Source organism: Syngnathoides biaculeatus, chromosome 23 (genome assembly GCF_019802595.1).
Source record: "Syngnathoides biaculeatus isolate LvHL_M chromosome 23, ASM1980259v1, whole genome shotgun sequence".
Classification (NCBI taxonomy): Eukaryota; Metazoa; Chordata; class Actinopteri; order Syngnathiformes; family Syngnathidae; genus Syngnathoides; species Syngnathoides biaculeatus.
This window is the reverse complement of record NC_084662.1, coordinates 11,052,668-11,075,072: the sequence shown is the minus strand read 5'-3', so window position 1 is coordinate 11,075,072 and position 22,405 is coordinate 11,052,668. Positions and strand designations below refer to the sequence as shown.

The 22,405-nt window shown below is 43.0% G+C and overlaps 1 protein-coding gene and 1 long non-coding RNA gene across 7 annotated transcripts; one reads left to right on the top strand and one right to left on the bottom strand.

Moving 5' to 3' along the window:
• The first annotated feature begins 72 nt into the window (after positions 1 to 72).
• LOC133496463 (uncharacterized) lies at positions 73 to 17,652 on the top strand. 6 transcript variants are annotated; one of them, XR_009793790.1, is made up of 9 exons: positions 73 to 240; positions 365 to 473; positions 7,566 to 7,666; positions 7,753 to 7,853; positions 12,983 to 13,115; positions 14,337 to 14,385; positions 14,522 to 14,641; positions 14,806 to 14,928; positions 16,381 to 17,652. It is a non-coding gene; the product is annotated as an uncharacterized LOC133496463 (long non-coding RNA). The 6 variants fall into 6 exon arrangements; XR_009793792.1 differs by having other exon boundaries at positions 14,337 to 14,406; XR_009793789.1 differs by lacking the exons at positions 14,337 to 14,385; positions 14,522 to 14,641 and having other exon boundaries at positions 16,381 to 16,568; positions 17,127 to 17,644.
• A 628-nt stretch (positions 17,653 to 18,280) lies between these two features.
• Positions 18,281 to 20,687, bottom strand: LOC133496460 (thyroxine 5-deiodinase-like). Its single transcript, XM_061812088.1, has one exon. It carries the CDS (start codon positions 20,455 to 20,457, stop codon positions 19,660 to 19,662), a length of 798 nt encoding a protein of 265 aa, XP_061668072.1. The 5' UTR covers positions 20,458 to 20,687; the 3' UTR covers positions 18,281 to 19,659.
• Between the last annotated feature and the right edge of the window lie 1,718 nt (positions 20,688 to 22,405).

Sequence of the window (22,405 nt, the reverse complement as noted above, 5' to 3'; positions counted from 1 at the left end):
AACCTGTGGATAATTGACACCCATAAAAAATGCATTATATGGGGATTTTTCTTTCTTTTTTTTTTTAATTCAGATTTTCGAGTAAACAATGATGTCCCACTAATATGCATTTTTGGGGTGGGTTGATGCCAAACCGAAGTATGGGGAAGTAATTCTAGAGTACTGTACTGTGTCGTACTTTGTCCCCCCCTGCTGTACGGAGTGCTCCTACATCAATTTAAGTCAACATGGCTTTCTTCAGTAAGTTTCTTAATTTCATGATATCCTCAAGTAGATAAAGGTTGAGGTTTGACAGTTGACACAATATATATATATATATATATATATATATATATATATATTAACAACATTGCCCCTTTTCCAGTTGGCGGCTAGCTGTGCTAAGATTGCTATCTAGCTAGCTGGATGATTTGAGCTAACCAGGTGCCTCTGAACGCTTCCTGCCCTAGCGTTCCTTGTCCATTTCTTCCGAGGTATGTCCACTTAACAAATGCTGTCCGTCCAATTTTTATTTATTTTATCTTAACTACCAACCTCGTCTAGTGCTATGTTGTGGTTAGTATACTTATTTTCATAATTTTTACTTTATTTCTGTATCAACACTTTGGTTGTATTTCCTTGTCAAACTGGCAGCAGGAAAATTTGTTGGATTCGTTCAACTTTTCCATTACCAATTTCAACTAGCTCTATTAATTACTACGACCTGAATCCCTTCTCAGAACCTACATATTTAATATATTGTGTGGTGTCCTCAGAAGTTTGCGGTATGTTGCTACATTTTCTTTTTCTAACTGGTACCAGTTAAATGTATGTTTTTGTCACCATCAGTACACCTAGCTAAATAAGTTGTGATTTTATTCCTAACTAGCTATCTTTACCTAGTTGTCGAGTCCACTTTAGAGTTGGTAGTTTTGTACAAAGTGAAAAAAGAGATTCCCCCCCCCCCCCCACATATTAATGTCCTTCCCTTTCCTGCCATTTAACATGACATTTTCACTACAAAGCCTTGTTTACTTTCACAAATTAGTCTGCTAGCTCCTAACATGACCTCCACAATACAGCATAATTCCCTTTTTGATTCATATCTGAATTAACAGATTTTGCTCTAGCGAGCAAGCTCTGAATATGAATTGCTACCTTTATTTGTGTTTCTTTATGCATCTTATTATACATATATTTCCATCTTGACTATCAGGGATTGCTTTACCCACCAATTTACCTTTTTCCCCCCCAAGGCAGATCTAGTTAGACTAATAGTTTGTTAGGTAGTTAAATTGCTTGAAAGCTAAGAAACCACTAGACAGCAAATTGCTTTAGTGAGATCATTCAATGTAGTTTAAATTTCTGGGGGGAAAAAGTGCAAACTTTTTTTCGTTTGTTTTTTGTCCATTTGCACAGTTTGTCCCAACTTTACGAACCATACTTGCTTCAATCTGTCTCAAGTTAGGTAGTTCTAACAAGCCGGCCTTGCATCTCTAATACTTCAGCGCTTTTATGTACTCACACATTGTTGCATAGCAGAATGAGTATGGATTATTTTTTCTCTGCTCTAACTGCGTTGAATTATTGCGAGCTCTGCTTTTAGTTTGCTTCTGCGCTTTCACTTATTGTCTGAATTTTGCTGTCATCAAACAGTTGCATCGCAATAAATTCGAATCCTGTAGGAAACTTCAGTTTACTTCAACTAGCAATTCCAGAAGTGACACTTGTAAATTATATAGATTAATTCACAACGTGAAAATAATTTTCAGGAACCCAATTCCAACCTCATTTTCATATTAAAATCTTTTTGACCGTTTGTCATGTAACATTTTCTTTAGCTGCAAACTACAGTAATGAAAATGATTAAAATCATGAAATAGTTTACCCTTGGTAATGAATTTTATACAGTAGTAGTTTTTAAATTCAGGAATACAGAGTTTTCTTATTCATATTGATCATGCTGCACTTTTAGTTCTTTGGTTTGCTCGTTAGACAATCCGTCGATATGCCACGTATTGTAGGTATCGCTTATAAGCGCAAAGTAGCAGTTCCTGGTGCTATCAAGCTTGTTTTTACATTACGAATATGATCCATCCTGTCTCCCTTTACCCGAAAGCAATAAAATTGGCATTTGAGTTGCAGCCAAGTCCCCTGTCTGAACATTAATGAGATCTAGACTTGATTGGAACATTGTCTTTGACACGCTCTCAAGGAGGTGCTGTATGCCACCTGCCTTTGGCCATTCATAGTCTCTAAATTGGCTCCTCCACGGTCATTCGGCTTCTATGCATTCATTCGTAGATAACAGCGAGTGTTGGCACACGCTCGCTGCCTCCACTGACACCCCTGCTGGGATCCGCAGGCGAACATGTGGAAATTTCCACTTTGGAGTTGCCGATACAAGGATAACTGAATAATTTTTCCCGAACAGCTTCCTTTGATTAGTATTTATCCTTTTTTTTCAGTCCAGTGTGCTGTTTTTGTTAAACAAGCAAAACGCTGCTTGAGTTTTATCGTCTGGAAACCACTGCTCTATTGAAAATCTTAAATGTCTACCAGTAGAAAACAGATTTGCTCGATAATCAGCACATTGTTGCTAAATTCACCAATGAAATATTCATCTGGACTTGACGCATCATTGAGAATTTAAATATGGTACTCTCTCACTCTCTCATCTTTGAACATGAGGTCACTCTCATTCCTTGTCGCCCACTGTCGATGCGCAAAACTTAATGTGTGGTACTTATTTTATTTTTATCAAGCTCCTCTGACATTCCCCTTTTGACTTGTCAGTGATGCATTGTGCGTGTGCGAGACTCCCTCCCCTACCTTTGTCCCTCGTCCTAGCAACCAAAAAATAGATCGTCACGACTCAAGATGTCAGAACCCATCACTATGGAAACAAGGCTCCCAAAAAAGAGTTTTGAATGTCCAGCTTTAGTGGGTTCAGTTTTTAGGAAAAAGCTTTCATCAAGTGCGTTACTTTACCTTGATTCATAGATTTAAGTGACCGTCGTGGGAGGGGCAGTATTAACAGCTAGTCCGTGACTCATCAATCTACCTGAAGATTGTCTCTATGGCCAACATAATGTATACGTTGTGCCTTAGGATCTGCACGTCTGTTGCCAGACTAGTGGGCCATAATGTAACTTGCTAGTCAATCTTCAGGAAACCACAAATCTTATACTCTTGTCATGCTCGGGGGTCTGCGATGTAAATGATGTGACGGGTGTGAATTAGACAAAAGACCAAGGGACTTAACTCAAAAGACGACAGTGGAAGAGGTTTTGTCTTCTTCGTGTTCTACCTCAGGAAGTAAAGCAGTCTGTGGGGTTTAACTCCCTCCGTTTGATACCCTCACAGACTGAAGGAAACCAGAAAGAAATAGCAGGTTGTTTTATCTTGCTATCAGACTATTCTGCTCGCTGTTAACCAGGCCCAAGTATTGTGATTACAGTCTGTCTTTTCTGACTCAAAACAGACCATCTCTATTTCTGGAGCAACGGACACTTCGGGAATAGGACTTCACTGAAACAGCACCTTGCAAAAGGTGATCCCTGTAGACTTGAGTGTGTTGGGTAGGAGCCAGACATCAATCTCTTTCATGTCTGACACTGGGCTGTATGAAAACACCAGATTTGGGAATCAGGCCCTCTGTTTCTGGACAGGATCTTTCCAGGGAACATGACATGACCCGATCATCGCTAAGAATAGTTCAGTTTCTGTCAGATTATGGCCCAAAAAACTTGTGACTGAGTCTTCAAAGTAATAAGACTCCTTTCTCTACTTTTTCACAGATTATTGCTACAGAAGATGCAATTGTAGTCTCGGTAATCTTTCGCTGCAGTCAACAGATGTACATTATTTTTATTTTTTACAACTGCTTCAACTATCCATTTTCTTTAGCTCTTGGCCTCATTAAGGCCGAGTCATACTTTGCGCATTGCATGTTCACAGACTGCTCAGGACAATAAGCAGACCGCAGATTTGCATTTTCATAGTACATTTCAGGGTTCATGTTGATACATGTTCCACACATGCACATTGCTTCTTCAATCAAAATCTTAACCTTGCTAAAGCGGAAAGGAACAAGTTCCTGTCTTCTTTCTACAGTATTTGGCAGAAGAGGAGAAAGAACTAAAATGAGGATACAATGAATGTGGGTCTAGAGAATTTTGCCCACTGGTGCAAGAAACGAGAGGCATCAATGAGGAGAAGCATCATCAATACCTTATGGTACTGTTATTAGTTGCTCGGGTGAATGTGTGGTTAGCGCACATATGGATTTAGTCAGCTCGGTCACAAAAATCCCGTGGTGCTTGGTCGACCGCAAAGGGGCACATAGATCACGGCACACCAACAGAAAGAATGAATTTGCCTTTAGGTTAATGAGGACAACAATAGATTACATCTTGCATTTGGTGTTCTTTTGTATAAGAAACTTTGTCTTGTAAGAACTTGAAATCCAGCAACAGCTTCTTCCCTCTTGCCATTAACTTGCTTGAGGCTAAATGACTGACTGTCTCAAAATGTACTGTTGTACTAGAACTGCTCCAACTACTTGAGAAAATTCCTTGTGTCTTTGACATACTTGGCACATAAAGAGGATTCTGACTGTCACTCTTCCAGCTCATTTTGAATCAGAGGTAGGGTACACCCCGGACTTGTCCTCAGTCAATTACCGGGAACAAGTTTTAGGTCTTTAATTAACTTGCTAAGTGTACTTTTGGGATGTGGGAGAAAGCCAGACTGCCTGGAAGAGACCCACTAAAGCACGGGGAGAACATGCTAACTCCACACATACAGTAGATGTTTCTTTGGAGAGTCATTTGTGGGCCTCATATGTCAGATAGATAATTTGAACTATTATGTTAGATCACAAGTCCAAGCAGGTTGGAACAGCTGGCGGAAGGTGTCTGGTATGTTATGTGACAGATGAGTCTTTGCTAGGATGAAGGGCAAAGTTTTTACCACAATGGTGAGGTCGGCCATGATGTATGAATTAGAAACTGTGGGACTGAAGAGACAACGGGAAGCAGAACTGGAGGTGGCATAAATGAAGATGTTGAGGTTCTCGCTTGGAGTGAGCAGGTTGGATAGTATTAGAAATTAGCTCATTAGAGGGACAGCCAAAGTTGGATGTTTTGGAGACAAGGTTCGAGATAGCAGACTGAGTATTTTGGTTGAAGGGTGGTGAGGATTGAGCTCCCAGGCAAAAGAGCTCGAGGAAGACCAAAGGAAAGGTTGATGGATGTTGTGAGGGAAGACATGAGCCCAGTTGGTGTTGAGAGGAAGATGCAGGAGATGGGCTAAGATGGAAAAAGATCACACGCTGTGGCAACCCCTAATGGGACAAGCCGAATAGAAAAAAGAAGGTTTAGATCGCAAGTTTTATTTTGGGCATTTTGGATACTGATGGCTCTAATGTCAAGGTTGCAGGGTTTTGAATGTCGGCAGGTTGGGTTGGACATGGGTTTCAAAAAATCGTGTTTGATGTCTGGAAGGAAGGATTTTTTTTGTCTCAGTCGGGAGGTAGCAACCTATACATAGAAAAAGGCCATGCCACTGTCGACACCTTTCTGCTCCTTTTGCAAGTAGTCTTCTCTGCCAGATAACAGGCAGCTCTGTCTGTACAAGCTAGCGTATTGCGGGCCAGATTTAATTATCACTGATTGGGTAATATTTGCTATTTCTGTCATGTTCTATGAACTCCCCGTGGCGCTGCTATTTTTCTCTCCTTATAAACAATTTTAAAAACAGTCTAGTGTCTTCAGAAACAGCAGAAGTCTTCCATTGTGCTGCTCGTGAAACCTCTGTTATTCACGGCATCAAAACAGAACATTGGTCAGGGTAAAGGAAGCCAGATGAATGGATGAGGACAGCAGATAAAAGCAGTCATCTCCATTCGGTCGGGATAAGATTCAGTTCACCGGGGAGCTTGTCTCTCTCTGAGGCGAGGGCACAATGCAACTGCAAGTAGCCTCGGGTAACCCCGGTGCCAGCCCGCTGGTTCTGAAGTTTCTGCGACGTGCCATGTCACGTCGGCGTATTCTTTGAATCCCTCCCATCTGGGGATCGTCAAAGTAAATTAAACCACAATTCCCTCGAAAGTTGCCTGCTAGTGCTGAGATAAGAAGTGGACAAATCCAGGATGATTAGGCTTCATTTCAAATCTTGAAATAGCTGGTGCCGACAATAAACAGGTTTTTTTTCTCCCTCACATCCTTTTGTTTTAGCGATTACACAATGGTGTTAATCTCTGTTTTGACTTCTGTTTCTTTGGGACACAAAAAGGTTCATTCAGTGTTACCTGCTGGATCTAAATAAAACATGGGTCAATATTCATCTACACGGAAGGACATTTCTAAAAATTGAAATGTGTGACTGGTTAACATATCTGTCTCTGGACGCAGATTAAAATCCAAAACTTGTCTGGAGTTTTCATGTTCGCCACGTGCCTGTGTGGATATTCTCTGGGTACTCCACAGTTTTTTTTTTCCCCACATCCCCAAAACATAAATGCTAGATTACTGTATTTTCCACACTATAAGGCACACATTTTCTCAAAAGCTGACAGTGATCGTCATAATCAGGTGCGCCTTATATATGGATCAATAATGCGCATTTAGTGCAGCTCCATCTAATGGATGCATAACGTGACCCCAGCCTCTACTGTAGCGTCTGTACTATGCGATTTATAATCCGGTGCGTCTTATCATGAGGTGCGGTTTATATATGGAAAAAGTTTTAAAATAAGCCATTCGTTGGATGCGTGCCTTATAGTGCGAAAAATACGGTAATTGAAGACTCTCGATTGGCTGTTGTTGGGAATTCAAGTGTGAATGGCTGTTTGTTTGTGTCTGCCTGTGATTGGCTGACGACCAGTTCAGGACGTGCACTGCCTCTTGCCCAAAGATTGCTGGGATAGACTCCAGCATGCCCGCGACCCTAGTGAGGATATGGAAAGATAGGACACTAGTTAAAAAAAAAAAACAAAAAAAACATGAAGAATTATATGTATACTACAATTCACATTGGGGTCGAGTTTTATCTTGGACAGTCGTACTACAGCCTGTGAGGGAAGAACAGGTCAACATATGATAGCACAGGACAGGACAGGACAGGGACAGGCGGGGAAGTGACCAGAACAAGAATAGATGACTGGAGTGCTGTGCGACAGGAGTGTGGTGGAAGTTGCTATGTAAACTGTAAACATCTGTTAAAGAAAAGTGCAAGTGAGGGGACATCCTAAAAAGTTTGCAAGGTTGTAAGGGTTGTTTTGGAATTTGTGAGTGGCACCACACCAAGCAAATAAGTCCTATGGCTTTGTGTCTGCGGACACATGCAAGCAATTGGCACTGTCCCACTGTCCCAAAATTTCTGCGTGGGAATTGTTCTGAATTTTGTCAAGAAGAAAAGTGCATTCATTTGTTTAAACATTCCCACAAGCCTGGCTTTGCACCACCTCAGTCTACAGCCTGGCTCTATCTTAGCTGATATTGTTCCGAGTTACACAGTCTGACCCCGCCGGCGACAATGCAGCTACTTACCGACCGGCTTACAAACCGAACCCACCCCTCCAGGTGTTGAATCCGGCATGGCAACAGCGCAAACAAAAATCCCACCCCGCCACACACCCGCCACAACACAAAGAGGTGCTTTGGACAACAACGAGGACCTCAGGGTAAGACATTGTGTTCCTCTGCAAAATAACAAGCGATTATCTTGGGAAGCTGAGACGCAGGCGGTTTTAATTGTTTTTATTCCCAGCGGAGCTCAGAGAAAACAGGACCTTTCAAGCGCTCACCTCCAGCGGGTTATGTGACCAGAAGGGACATCAAGCGACTTTTTCCTCCGGTCATGCAAATCAAGTAAGGCCATGCAATGTAAAGTCCCCTAAGTGGACCTGACCAAGTGGATAAGATCCAATACGAGAGCTCTAGCAACAACCATCTCTTTAAAGGTACCGCAAAGGAAAGAAAATATATTTGTATAGCGCTTTTCATACACAAGGTGACTCAATGCGCTTTACATGATTGAAAGCATTCAAATACATAAGTAAAAATATTTGTACAGTACAATTAAATCACCTTTTAATGCAAGAAATATCACTGAAAAGTGGAAGTACTCTAAAACGCATGAGAAAAAAAATGTTTTTTTTTTAATCTGAATTTGAAAATACTCACACAGGGCAGACGTCACGTCTGTTGGCAACTTAATTTTTTTAAGTATAATAGCTAAATGCTGTTTCACTATGTCTGCTTTGGTTTTTGCACTCCATTATTAGACCTGAGTCAGTCGATCTCATGGCCCTTCTGCGTTTGTATTCCATTAGCATTTCTTTCATGTATTCAGGACCTAAACCATTCAGTGATTTATAGACCAGTAACACAACTTTAAACTCTAATCTGAAAACTGACTGGGACCCAACGTAGAGACTTTTGATTTGGAGTCTGACCGCGTTTTTCCGGTCACAACCCGAGCTACAGCATTCTGAATGAGCTGTAGTTGTTTAATGCTCTTTTTGGGGGAGCTCACTCTGAAGACTATTACAATAGTCAAGTTTACTTGAGGCGCCGTGGTGGATCAGCTAGTAAAGCATTGGCCTCACAGTTCTGAGGACCTGGGTTCAATCGGGCCCATGCCTGTGTGGAGTTTGCATGTTCTTCCCCATGCCTGCGTGGGTTTTCTCCGGGCACTCCGGTTTCTTCCCACGTCCCAAAAACATGCAACATTAATTGGAAACTAAATTGCCCCAAGGTGTGATTGTGAGTGCGACTGATTATCTCTATGTGCCCTGCGATTGGCTGGCAACCAGTTCAGGGTGTGCCCCGCCTCCTGCCCGTTGACAGCTGGGATAGGCTCCAGCACTCCCCGCGACCCTCGCGAGGATAAGCGGCAAGATAAAATGGATTGATGGAAGTTTACTTGAGCTAAAAGCATGGATGAGCTTCTCCTGGTCTCCTTGACACATGCTTGCCATCACTCTAGATATGATCTTCAGATGTTAAAAGGGAGTAATTGATTTGATCTGACTGCTAAAGGTCAGGTCAGAATTAAATAGAACAGCTGTTTGGTTTTTTTTCGGTGTGGCAAATCTTAAATCTTTAATCCTAACAGAGTTTTCAAGCTTCCCTGTTGAGGTTTACTGTCAAACTAAACGTAAAGAGAGCTACACGCTGCGTGTTTAAATGAAGCAAACTACGTTCTCAATTTTAACATAAATGTGTGTGTGTGTGGGAGGGGGGGGGGAAATCAATGTCATGCTTGCTGTTGCAACGCTGTGACATCGGATCCTGACGTGCGACCGTACCTGATGATGAAACCCATTTTTGTGTGTTCAAGTACTTTTAAGCCGTAAAGTAGCGGGGGGGGCCTCTACAGCAATAATGAAGTGATCGCAGGGTGGCTTGAAGCACAATGCTCCTCCGACTTGACTGTCTGGAGCACCAGCAAATCCCGAGCGCCCGGGGACACGCACATGTACAATGTCTCTTTAGTGTAGTCAGTACGCACAGGTGGAGGCGACGCGACGTAGACGCCTCGACCCGACCTGACCGTCTGCAGCCGCGAGGCCCGGGATCCGTTTGATGGACGTGAAGTGCGTGTGGAAGCAGCTGTGAGTGACGTCGGGGGGTTAGGGGATTGTGGGGGGGTTTCTCAAAAAGCAATAAGCACAACGTCCCGGAGATGACATTTTGCGAAGAAGGATTTTCAGATGAAAGAGTTTTGTCATAACTTCTTTGGGTGAACAAGTTTGTCGCACATGCAGATGCTTTTTTCATCAAATGGCGTCGAGGGGGTCCTCGGTTTCCGACACTTATGAATTCGTACGTGAGCCGAAACGCGTCGTACTCTGGATCACGACCTACCCCCGCACACTAGTGAAGCACCATTTACAGCCACATTATCCAAGCTGCTTATCCTTACAAAGGTTGCGGGAAACCTGGAGCCTATGCCAGCTAGCTTCGGCCAAAAGGCAGACTACGCCCTGAACTGGTCCCAAGTCAGTCAAAGGGCAGATAGCGACACCATCACTGAGCGGGAATCGATCCCATGCTGCCCGCACCACTACGTGTACCACTGCGCCATCAGTAACTCCCGATTACAGCTTCTAGGCCAAAAAATGTGAAACAGTCAAGGGAAAAACAGGAAGTATGGTAGCGACTAAGCATTTGTTCCCGTTTTACAGTACGTGAGCGCGGCACAGGGAGAACATGGAAACTCCACACAGGCGGGGGTGGGATTTGAACCCCGGTCCGCAGAACTGTGAGGCGAACGCTCTAACCAGTCTCTCCACTGTGTGTATGGCGTCGCTAACTTAGAAAACTCACATATTGGCACCTTCTCTATATTCACAACTGCTTTTAAATGTTTCCTTCCTTAAGCTTTCCGTTCATTTGTTGTCAGTACACCTCCAAAATTAAATGTCACTAAAAAAATGCCTTTTTGTCAATATATGTAAATATATTGAAAACATAAATTGGGGGCGTGGGGAGGGGGACTATAAACATGTGATCAGTTTCCCAGGCAGCGTAACAGATTCTAAATGACAGTGGATCTCACGTGCGCGTCTGTTTATTTGTGACAAATAACGAGTGTGTTAGAAATTTTTGTTGCGGGTTAATTTGACCGGTTTGAAAATCTAATAATATTCTGTTGGCCTTATAATTTTTTTTGTGCGTGTGTACATAGATTTTGGACAGGAAGCAGTAGGGGACTTCTTCAGCAACAATAAATTGATATTGATAAACAATGTAATCACATTTATTTGCATTTAAAAAAAAAATACCCCGTGACGTAACAGGAGGGTTTTAAAAATATGCAAATCTAATTTCCCTTTTATATGATCCACACTTGGTGCACGCAAAAAAAAAAAAAAAAACAGAATGGAGCAGGAATTCAAATGATTTATCCTGAGGTGGTTCCCGTAAAAGGTCACATGCTTATGCTTACTCCCCGTGATGTCCCACCCACCCCCATAACAGGCGCGCCCTTCTCTAATTGGAGTTCAAGGTCAATACAGATTAATGCGACTCCCTTGGCGGTGCCATACGGTCTTATCGATTTTGCTGGCCCAGTGGGAGAGAACGACAACATGGGGGCACCAAACGTAAGATCACATCCTGCTGACTGACACTCATGATAAGATAACAATGTCCTGCACTGATCAATCGGCCTATTACGTCGGCTTGATCGTTTTGTTCAGTTCAATTTTGTGTAAGCTAGTCGGGCCGTAACTGGCTTATCCTTCAATTGTCTTATTTCTCTGGAACCAATCCTCAAATACTTTCACCTTTTCGCAGATTTTGAGCTCTTTTTGAAATACCCGAAGGTGACATAAGATGGTAAAATCGGTAGTCGGACAGAAACAGACCTTTCCGACCTGTCAATCACTTGTACAATAATAGTCAATCAGATAGTCGTATCGTCTTAACCCCTGGCTTGACACGCCCCTCTCGCCATGTTGTCCGACAAGCAATGCTGGTTGTCAGTAGTGTGCGCTTGGCAAGTTAATGTTACGAAGGAAATGGTCCTCAGATGCAATTCTGATGAAAGATATCCTGCTAGGTTACAAAGGGCCCGGTTCCCGATTCCACTATTTTATCCAGTTGGATTTCAATATGTACTTTGTGAGGCGTCAAACTTTTTTTGCATCGCTCGCCAAGGTTTCGCCGTCACTCTGACATTGCGTCCTGCTCCGTCCAAAATCTTAATTCCGTCTCCATATCCCTGCATGAAATAGTTGAGACCTCTCTGGAGAACTCTCTTGGACAAGTCTGATGCATTTGGCAAAAAACATACCGCAATATTATCTCCAATACACAGAAGAGAATCGACTTCAAACATGTTCTGTTCTGTCACCATTTTGGAAGCTTGTGGGACATGGCTAAGGGGGCGGAGCTTAAGATCGCCATCGGAAAAGTCCATTCCCACAGATCATTTCAAAAAGATACATCTAGACTGAGGGACAAGCTTTGTCAGTCTGAATCAAATATATTTTTTTAAGGGGAATGTTGTAAGATGAGTTTTGCAGTGAGCAGTTTTGGGATCATACGAGTAGTTTGTGGTGTACCACTTTTGGGCCACCACTTTAGAGGTCCAAGCTCCAAGTTTTTCATTTTTTAATTTATTTTTTAATAATCTGGATAACACGTGGCATCTGCAGACCCATGTGACTTAACAGATAAGATCAACAACCCCATCGCAAACACGGCTCCAACTGGAATGAAACTCCAAAAAGGGATGAGCGCTTATTCACTCGGGACCAAAATGGAATAAATGTTAGAAGCCAATAAAAGTTTGATATGATTGAGAACATCTCTTAAAACCACCTCTGAAGTTTGGAGAAAGAAGTTGGACAATAACGTTGAGAAGAGGGGGGAAAAAAGCAGACGGCGGCCAAGGCCAGACGCTCTTACCAGGACCTCGCACACAGATCACATCCAGTACAATTACTCATCTGACATTGTTTCTTTGTGCAAGGGTCTTTTCTAGGGAACTTGTTGGGGGACTCGTGCGGCTCTGCTGTTATAAATCAACCTCGTTGTCTGAAACTTCGCCTGGCTGGACCACTCCAAAGCCATCAAACCTAGACTAAAGCAAAAGTGTTTGTGTGGCCTGGAAATGTCAGCATTTCCAGTTTGCGCAAAGCGAGCTTCCAAACTCAAATAGATGTTTTTTTTTGTTTTTTGTTTTTTTCGGCTAACTCTCCCCACATTGTTGGAGGCGTTCAGCCATTCATTAGGCGGCACGTTTGGGAAAACATTTGGACAGATTCCTTCAATTCTGAGACCAAAAATTCATCTTTACGTTACAAAAAGTTGTTGAAAATAGGTTTTGGGCTCAATTTCACGATGACCCTACAACCTATAATCCACAATTGCAGGTGAACCGAATAAAAATTTCTCTCCATCTGTTCAATGTTTTTTTTCCTAATTCAATGACCCACGAATCGAGCAAAGATATTCACTTCCATGCCTTTCTGTCACTCTTCCAGTCCCTCTAGATCTCTGTGGCGACGTGGAGACGACAGTGGAAGCGCGGCGAGCACTTCCGGTTTGATCGAATGTTGTCGCACATGGCGCCGTTCAAGCTAGCACCTCTACTGGCTAACGACCCTCACGCACTCGGTAAATAATGTGACACCGTAGCCGCATCACCGCCAATCGTAAGTTGTTTTGTCTCCAAAAAAATGAAATGCCTTAATTTCCGACCTATAAGCCGTGACTTTTTTTCCACACTCTTTCAACCCTGCGGTTTATGCGGCGATGCGGTTAATTTGTGCAATTTTTTTCTAACGGCCGCAAGGGATTCACTCGATCGGAAAAGGTAAGCGTGAGACCGGTGGAATATATGTGCCAAGGAAGTGACTATGACCGGTCCGGTGTGACTGTCTGAGGGCTCCCCCGTGCCGAAAAATCTCCTTGTGATTAATGTGCAAGCGTTATTGACAGGGGAATTCTGGGTATGTATCAGACGCTTAACTGGGAAATCCCCCGGTCTCATAATTCCCCTTCTACATAGAGGGAGCTAACATACATTATATCCTAACCCAAACCTTAAACCAAAAATTGATAAAAAGATATATACATACATATGTACGTTCACTGTGTACGTCTTTCTGAGACGTCCAAGGCGAACATGAGCACTCGGCGACAAATTGTAGAATAGCAGATGTTGAAGCATGGACGGGGGATGTTTCAGACTGACCATAAGTTTACAAAATATACGTACATGTTCAATAATAGACTAATTTGACTTTTCAGCACAGGGAGCACTCAGACTGTCACACCGATCCTGTTACCGCTGCGCTAGCATGTTACTGCTGTGTCTTAGTGATTTTTAACTGTTTTTTTTTTTTTTTTAACTGGCCCTGTTAGCGTGGCGCTAACGTTACCGTAGCGCTAGGGTTAGCATTAGCGCGGCCCTAGCGCTAGCGTTAGTGTGAAACTCTTTTGTGTACCGTCTTTCTTTGTAAATATCTCCTGTTTCAATTTGGGCACTTGCAGCTTTTACACAGCTGCGGCGTATGTATGTACCAAATGGTATTTCCTTTACAAATGTACTGGGTGAGGCTTATAACCAGGTGCGCGCTGTCGGCCACGAATTACGGTAAATGCCTTCTCCACCGATACAGTAGACATCTCTTTTTTCCCCTCCACTATCTACCTTAACTCAATCACAAATCATTTGAAAATACATTTCCATTTTAAATAAATGTACTGTTTAGTTATCTTGGTTTTTTTTCACCTGCCAATAGAAAAGTGATAACGTGATTGAACCGAGGTTAGTCCGTCAATCTGATTTCTATCAACTATAGACTCTTTGATGTGCCGCTGCTTGTCTTTTAGCGGAAACATGAATGGAAACAAGTGCAACGTTTTCTACAGCAACACGCAGGTGAGAGCGCGGCGCGTGCAGGTGAGCAACGAGGAACCGTAACTACGTTTCCACATCCCACCGGAGGGTTTTTAAAGCACTGGAAAGAGAGCAGATGATATATCCCCCCCCCCCCCCCCGCACCCCCCACATGCAGCAGAATCACGCGTCAGATGCGCTCAGACTTGCGTCATGTGGAGGAGGAGATGGAGGTGGAGAACGATATGGCCGCCCTGAATCATCTGCTTCCATTCATGATTGCCACAGAGCGCATCTGGTTGGTTTTTGGTGTTGAAAGGAAAAACAGAACAAGTCCACAAGTGTCAAGTCACATGCATCGCTTCTCTCACTGCTTATGATATTTTATTTATTTTTTTAAATCTCCTTATGTGTCTGCTCTTTGTTTTTTTTTTTTTTTTTTGTTTTTTTTTTTTTTGACAGAAGAGGTCTTGTTATTGAGAGTGGCGCCCGGTGACATCTGCACCAGCAGACAGATCTCTCCAGATAAAATGGATCTCATGGCAACCGGGTCGCCATGGCAACCGGGACAGATGCCAGGCTGAGGTGATCCTTGTAATTTGCCCCTCCTCTCACTCACAGTAAAAAAAAAAAAAAGTGAACGTTTCATCCAGTTTCCACTTTTTTTTTTTTTTAATTAGTAATAATTAAAGTTTCTAGTCACAAGTATATTAAGTTTTGCGCCTATGTAGGGTTGCCATGACTGCATCTTAGCGGCGTTTTTAAACTTGTATTAAGGTGTTATGCAATGTTTGTACATTATATGAATCATGCTTTTTCACCCCATGCATCTCATTATTATTGTATGCATTATGTGCACACTGCTGTTTCACATCTATTATTAATGAATTGTTCGGTTTCATTTCTAACTTTGTTGCACCAAGAGTGTTCACGGGTCAATTTGGCTTGAGGCATCATTAACTGTATTAAAAAAATAAAGACAGGAATTTTTTTTTTTTCAAATATTGGAAAATCCCCGAAATATAATTAGCATGTGGTATAATAATTGCAAAAAAAAAAAAGGATAAAATTGTTTGGCTCCCTCTGAGCTCCTTGTGTGTACCATGACAACTAATGTACTTTTAATGTATGTCTGCAATCTACACTGATTGATAAATAAATAGCTTGATATTCATCCATAAATGAAAAAAGACAATTTTTTTTCAAATGTTGGAAAATCCCCAAAATATAATTAGTATGTTGTGTAATAATTGCCAAAAAAAGTATAAAATTGTTTGACCCCTTCTTAGCTCCTTGTGTGTACCATAACTAATATACTATTAATGCATGGCTACAATCTTCACTGATTGATAAATAAATAGCTCGATATTCATCCACAAGGGAAACTCACTGATTTGGTGAAATATTAAATATGCAACTGATTGTTTAAATATCACAAGAATGTAAGAAATATTTTCCAAATCATGTAAACATGTTTCCTTGTGCAATCAATGTAGACATAAATAGAAATTCAAAACTAAGTTATCATTCCTGATAACATGTGGAATGTAATCATCTTTTAATTATATCATCAGTATTAAATCAGATCCATTTTGATGACCCTTTTATGATGTTTACTTCTTGTGTCCTGATGATACTGATACAAATTTAACTCAGATGCCCTTTAATTATGTCATTTATAATATTAATACGTATTTATGTGTAGACACTGATCACATGAACGATTTCCTCTTTTTAATTATCACCAAAGATTTAACCACACACGAAACAAATATCAATATGCTGCTTTTTTTTTTTTTAATCTCTGCACGTGTCCCATCACTGGCGTGCTATTTTTAGGACAGGCTCAGAGGCCCGCGACTCATGCGGTCCTCAGGGGCCACCTGGTGTGCGCAGTCACCCTGTCGGTGACCCCCGTCAAAGAGCAAGTCTCCCTATTCTTAAACTCCCGCCGTTACATTTTTTTTTCCCCTCCCAGCAGCTCACATCACAATTGATATTTCAATTCACGCTTTTTTTTTTTCTTCTTCCTTGCAGTTTGCAAAACCACGGACATCATTGAAATCTAATTAGAGAGCATCCTTCCTTTCTTTTGCTTCACTCGTTTGTGGATTTATGGAATTTTTCCACGTGGCAGTCCAGGGGCCGAACTACAGCAGTCTCTTGAAAGTGGTTACGGATATTCACCCAGCCAAGATGATCATGTCATAAAGCGGATTCACCCAGTAAGGATGCAATTATTATTATTATTGTTAGCTCACAGTCTATTGACTTTTGATTAATTTCAGACATGATTTTTGGGCAGGCACTCAGAGACTGCCGCTATTTGCATAAATCTCTTAAAGTATACATTTCCATGAAATGTCATTTTAAAGGGGCCATTTTTGAAAATGATATTTGCAATCGTGCGCACCGCGGGTCATGTTTCCTCAAAGCGGATTATGTAACATGACCTCAATGGCTCACCAACAAAATAAATAACTTTGCTAAGACTTGAACGTAAATTTCACTTTACAGCTTTTGGCGGCGCCCCCGAAACCGCGGAAGTAGTAATTTTGTTTTAAAATACCGCCGTAAATAACCAGCTCCACGTCTCTTATTCAGGCTGTCAGCGCTTTGATCACCCAGACATCACTAATCGACTGTTTTTTTTTTTTTTTTTTAAATCACCGATCCTTGAATAGAGTCACTGATTAGGAGTTATGCGCATGTGTGAATGAGGTTTTTTTTTTTTCTCTCATTATTTTTCTTTTTCATTTTTTTTTCTCCTTCGCCCGACTGAGACGAGTTGAAAGTCACAGCAACGAGGGAGCAGAGAAATTTCTAGGTCGGAGGCGAGGGCGTTTGAGAAGCGAACCACTTGGGACCCGACGTGAATCGGAGAGCGCCGTAATCCCTTGGGGGAGAATGGTGGTGGTGGTGGTGGGGGGGGGGGTTTACCTATATGCGTCATATAATATGCAGCATGTAAGGATTTGCATCAATTTTTTTTTTGTCTCCAAGATGTAAATGAGTAGCTCACAAATGTGTTGCACCTCGCAAAGAATTATGAAGCGCAGTGAAATGCGGACTGGCTCACTCCCGCCGAGCTCTCAATTTGAAATTATGATTTTCAAACTTAATTAATCTTTTTGTATCCCCATATCATTAACAAGTACTAAATTGGTGGCACGGTGGATCAGCTGGTAAAGTGTTGGCCTCACAGTTCTGAGGTCCTGGGTTCAATCCCAGCCCTGCCTGTGTGGAGTTTGCATGTCCTCCCTGTGCCTGCGTGGGTTTTCTCCGGGCATTTCGGTTTCCTCCTACATTCCATAACACCCAACATTAATTGGACACTCTAAATTGCTCCTAGGTGTGATTGTGAGTGTGGCTGTTTGTCTCGATGTGCTCTGTGATTGGCTGGGAACCAGTCCAGGGTGTACCCTTGCCCGTTGATAGCTGGGATAGGCTCCAGGACTCCCTGTGACCCTCGTGAGGATAAGCGCCAAAGGAAATGGATGGGTGGATTGATTTTCAAACTTCATTCATCTTTTTCTATCCCCATATCATTAACAAGTACTCTTCTAAATGATACAGTGCTATTTTATATATATACCCATCCATCAATTTTCTTAGCCGCTGATCCTCACGATCCCAGCTGTCAACAGGCAGGAGGCGGGGTACTCCCTGAACTGGTTACCAGCCAATCGCAGGGAACATAGAGACAAACAACCAATCGCACTCACAATCATACCTAGGGGCAATTTAGAGTGTGCAATTAATGTTGCATGTTTTTGGGATGCGGAGGGGTGATGGAGACTGGTGTACCCGGAGAAAACCCACACAGGTGCGGGGAGAATACGCAAACTCCACACAGGTGGGTCCGGGATTGAACCTGGGACCTCAGAACTGTGAGGCCAGCGCTTTACCAGCTGATCCACTCTGCCTTTGGGCCTTACTTTTTAGGATATATAGTTTTGTTTTTTTTTGTGCTAACTGCTTAATAAAAAAATGTTCCTGGATCATGGTGACCTGATTATCAGTAAAAAAAATATATCAATAAGTTCTATAACAAAAAAGAAAATAATGAAAAATAAGACAAGCAGGATAAGTACATTATTTCTTTTCAATTTTCTTTTTTTGTTGCATGTAATCAAATAGGTCTATTTTAACTGTATCATTGGTGGTGAGTGGGGGGGGGTAAACATATATGATACACTGATACGTACATCTTCATAAACCTCAATTTGAGCCACAAACTGTAACAAAATACATCACGACGTCACTCCAGGAGATTCGGCCTCGTTCATTTATTTTCTACAAAAAACAAACAAGTTTGTTCAATTACACAGCGTGACGTCACGTCCTAATTGTTCCAGGTGTCATCCTGGTGCCCGGCACGGGTACGGGGACCACGCGGGCCAACCCACCGGGGTGTCACAAACATCAGTGTCGGTTCTGTGGCTGGGCCGTTTGAGAACCGAACTTCACGCAGACACCCCAGGGTGCCGCCTGGAACCCAAACAGCGTTCAAATACTACAATAGTCCTTTGTAACGGTGGATCTCAAATTTGGGGTCTTCGGAACCCCGGTGGTCTGCAAGTTGTGATTTGCAATTTGTTGTATCATTTAAAAAAAAAAACAACACATAGACACATGACTCCTCCCTACCTGGACTTTGGACCTATGAAAAGCACTGATATGATAGTGACGTGACACTAAATCTGACATTCCTGCGTGAATTAAGTCTTTTAAGAGCAAAAGGTGCATTAATACAGGAATGAAGTAGGAACAAAACATCTCTTCGACAATTGTCCAGTTTTGTCAGAGAACAAAGCGATCTTTCCCAGAATAAAAAAAAAAAATCTAATATTCTGAGGATAAAATGGCATTTTTGAAAATCACTTAAAATGACTTTCTGCTCTTGCTCAATTTGGACTTCATTATCTGACTTTATCTTACGCTTGTAAGATTAAAAATTTATATTGTGAAAAAATCTCTTTGTTCTTTAAAAGATAATTCTTAAGAATAACATGAGGGTAAGATAACTTTCTTGCCCTGTTCAATATGATCATATACTGGGAAAATTTCACTTCATACAGAATTTTTTTTTTAATTTATATTGCCATGGCATCATGGGCCGGACCTGTTTGATTGTTTGTCATGACAATTAGACAATTTTCTTTTTTTTTTTTTCTCCGCTGGACCCAAAAAGTTTGAGAACCCCTGAGTTAGTGGAGTCATCACACATCTACGTACCCCATGAGAAACACCGTTGGGGGGAGGTGGGGGCGTATGGCAGACAAAAACAAAATGGGAAAACCAGTTCCTCGTGAGTTAGGCTTGCAGTACCGGACAGGCGCTCATGTCCCTCCGGTACTGTTCCAGCCACTTCCGGAGCTCGGAGATCCGGTAGCCCTCCGGGCCCCGCCCCCCCTGGTAGACCACCCTCCGGTCGCGCACCACATAGAGTCTCTCGAAATAGGCTCCGTAGGCGGCGTTGGACGAGTTGTCCATGTTGTCCACCACCACGCTGCTGCCGGGCACCCGGGCCAGCATCAGGTGCGCAGCGCTCAGCCGGTCCTCCAGGCAGCGGTGCTTGAGGATCTGGTAGGGGGCGTCCGAGCTCACCCAGCCGTCGGCCGGGTGCGCCTCCTCGATGTAGACCACCACGAAGTCTGCGATGTCCGCGTACTGGCTGACGACGCGCTGGAAGGCGGCCAGGCGCGTCATGAAGGGCGGTCAGGAGCAGCTGCCGAAGTTGAGGACGAGCGGCCGCGCGCCGCGCACGCAGTCCAGGAGGCGCAGCGGACGGCGCTCGGGCACCAGGACCACCTCCGTGTTGGGCGCCGCGCGTCCCAGCCGCGCCGACTTGAGCAAGTCCAGCTTCTGGCCGTACCACACGGCCCGCAGGGACTCGAGCGTGAACATGCGGTTGGAGTCGGAGACGCACAGCGGCGGGTCGTCGGCGCTGTGCGGACGCGCGCCCATCTGGAGCAGCACCTTGCGCCGGATGCACAGGAAGTCCAGGAGCCAGAGCGTGACGGCCGCGGCGAGGAAGCGAGGCACCAGCAGCAGAAAGACGGCGGCCAGCTGCAGAGCCCGAGCCAGCTGCGCGCCGCCGGAGTCGTGCATGGTGCGGCCTGCGCGCGCAGGGGAACGGGGTTGGGGTGGGGGTAGGGGGGGGGGGAGATCCGAGCCGACCGTCAGTCGCCTCCGCGCATTTGGGACGGAACTCTAGCGACGTGCGCGCAGCCTGCTTTTATAAGGCCGGCACCGTTTGGCTCATCCCCGCCCACATGCTGAGGGATTACCTCCTGTCACCTCTTTGCACTCCGCGCGTACACGCTGTACTAACCTACAAAACGTAAGTAAGTACAAGGGCTTCTCCTCGCCTATTCAGCACATATGAATTACTTTATTCTCTTTCGGCAGTGGATGGTGCTCGGGGGGAGAGAAAAAGAAGGGGGAGTGGAATTGAATTGACGTCAACATCAGCTGGGAGCTCCTGAAGCGAGCGGAGGGACCGCGGCCGACGCTAGGCGGCGCTGCACTCACGCGCACCGACGGACCGAAGGGAAGCACGAGCAGGGACGCGCCGGCGTGGGTGAGTCATTCACCGGTTTTCATTAAAGAAACTGCGAGGAACACCCACGTGGTCGGAGCGACTCGTCCTAATGCTCTTCAGTCGTCTTTGTCCCCGTCTCCCTCCGTAGCTTTTCTTAAAAAAAAAATCAAAGAAATATAGCAGACTATCTTTATTTTAAAATATATTTTTTATTAATTAATTTTATTATTTCTATTTCCCCCGATTCATTTAATCAAAACAGACAAACGTCACGGTTTGCTTCAATAATAATTATTCCAAAATAAATATCAGCTCTTTCCAAAAAAAATGGACTATTACTTAATTTATCTTAAAATATTTATTTTAGCTTTATCCTAAAATATATTTCCAAAGGCGTATGCTCAATAATTGTGAGCATCTGTCACCATTTTATCAGTTTTTATTCAAATAAAACCTCAAACTGTGAAATAAATTACAATGCTTGTTTTTTTTTTTTAGCATCCTGAATGAAATACATTACTTGCTAGCTGAGTTTATTTTAGTCTATTTTTAATAAATTATTTTTTTTAAAAATGGTGTAGTTTAATAAAGGCATATGTCAAAAGAATAGTTACATTCCGTAATAAGGGGGGAAAAAATCACACCAAAACAAGAAATATGCAACAAAAAGATTTAATATTAAGGTACAATTAAAAGTACGAGGCCAAATTCATGAGCTTTATTCATCAACGTTTACATTCAGGTTCATTAGATTAAAATGAAAACAATGCATTTTTACTAGTCAACTACAGTATTCAATTCATCCATCCATTTTCCGAGCCGCTTATCCTCAGGAGGGTCGCGGCTGTGCTGCAGCCAATCTAAGGTGTTATTGGGGAGGAGGCGGGGTACACCTCGAAGTGATTGCCAGACTCGCATGCAATCTCCACACAGGCGGGGATTTGAACCCCGATCCTCAGAGCTGTGAGAGCAACCCTCTACAGCTGCCCCACCGTGTCGTGTACTCAATTCAGTTGTTTGTTAAAAAATGTATTGAATTGCATCGATTTAGTCTGGCCTGACTTGCATGTTAAGTTGTTGACTTTTGTGGCTGATTAAGCTCTCGTTTTAATTTATTTAATGATAACAATTACAGTATTTATACAATTTTAAAAAATACATTTTATTGCCAAGTCTTTATTCTTTTCTTTTAATTGTCAACATGAATTTTTTTAAAACGAAATAGTGATGTAATATAACATACAGTTGCGATATCAAGACATTGTCTCATTCCTGAGGTTGCCTGACCAGACCCCCCGGAAAACCCACTCACCCCCAGCCCTCCCCTCTTTTTTTTTTTTTTTTTTTTTGGTTCTTCCTTTCGTGACGTCATCACCACGCTGTCCTCTCCCACTCTTTTCCCGGCGTTCTCACTGTCTCCCTCCCTCGCCGCATGCGAGGCGTATGCGTCATCGTCCGCCGCCTCCGACGAGCAGATGGAAGCGGAGCGCGTTTGCGTTAATGCGGGATTAAGCG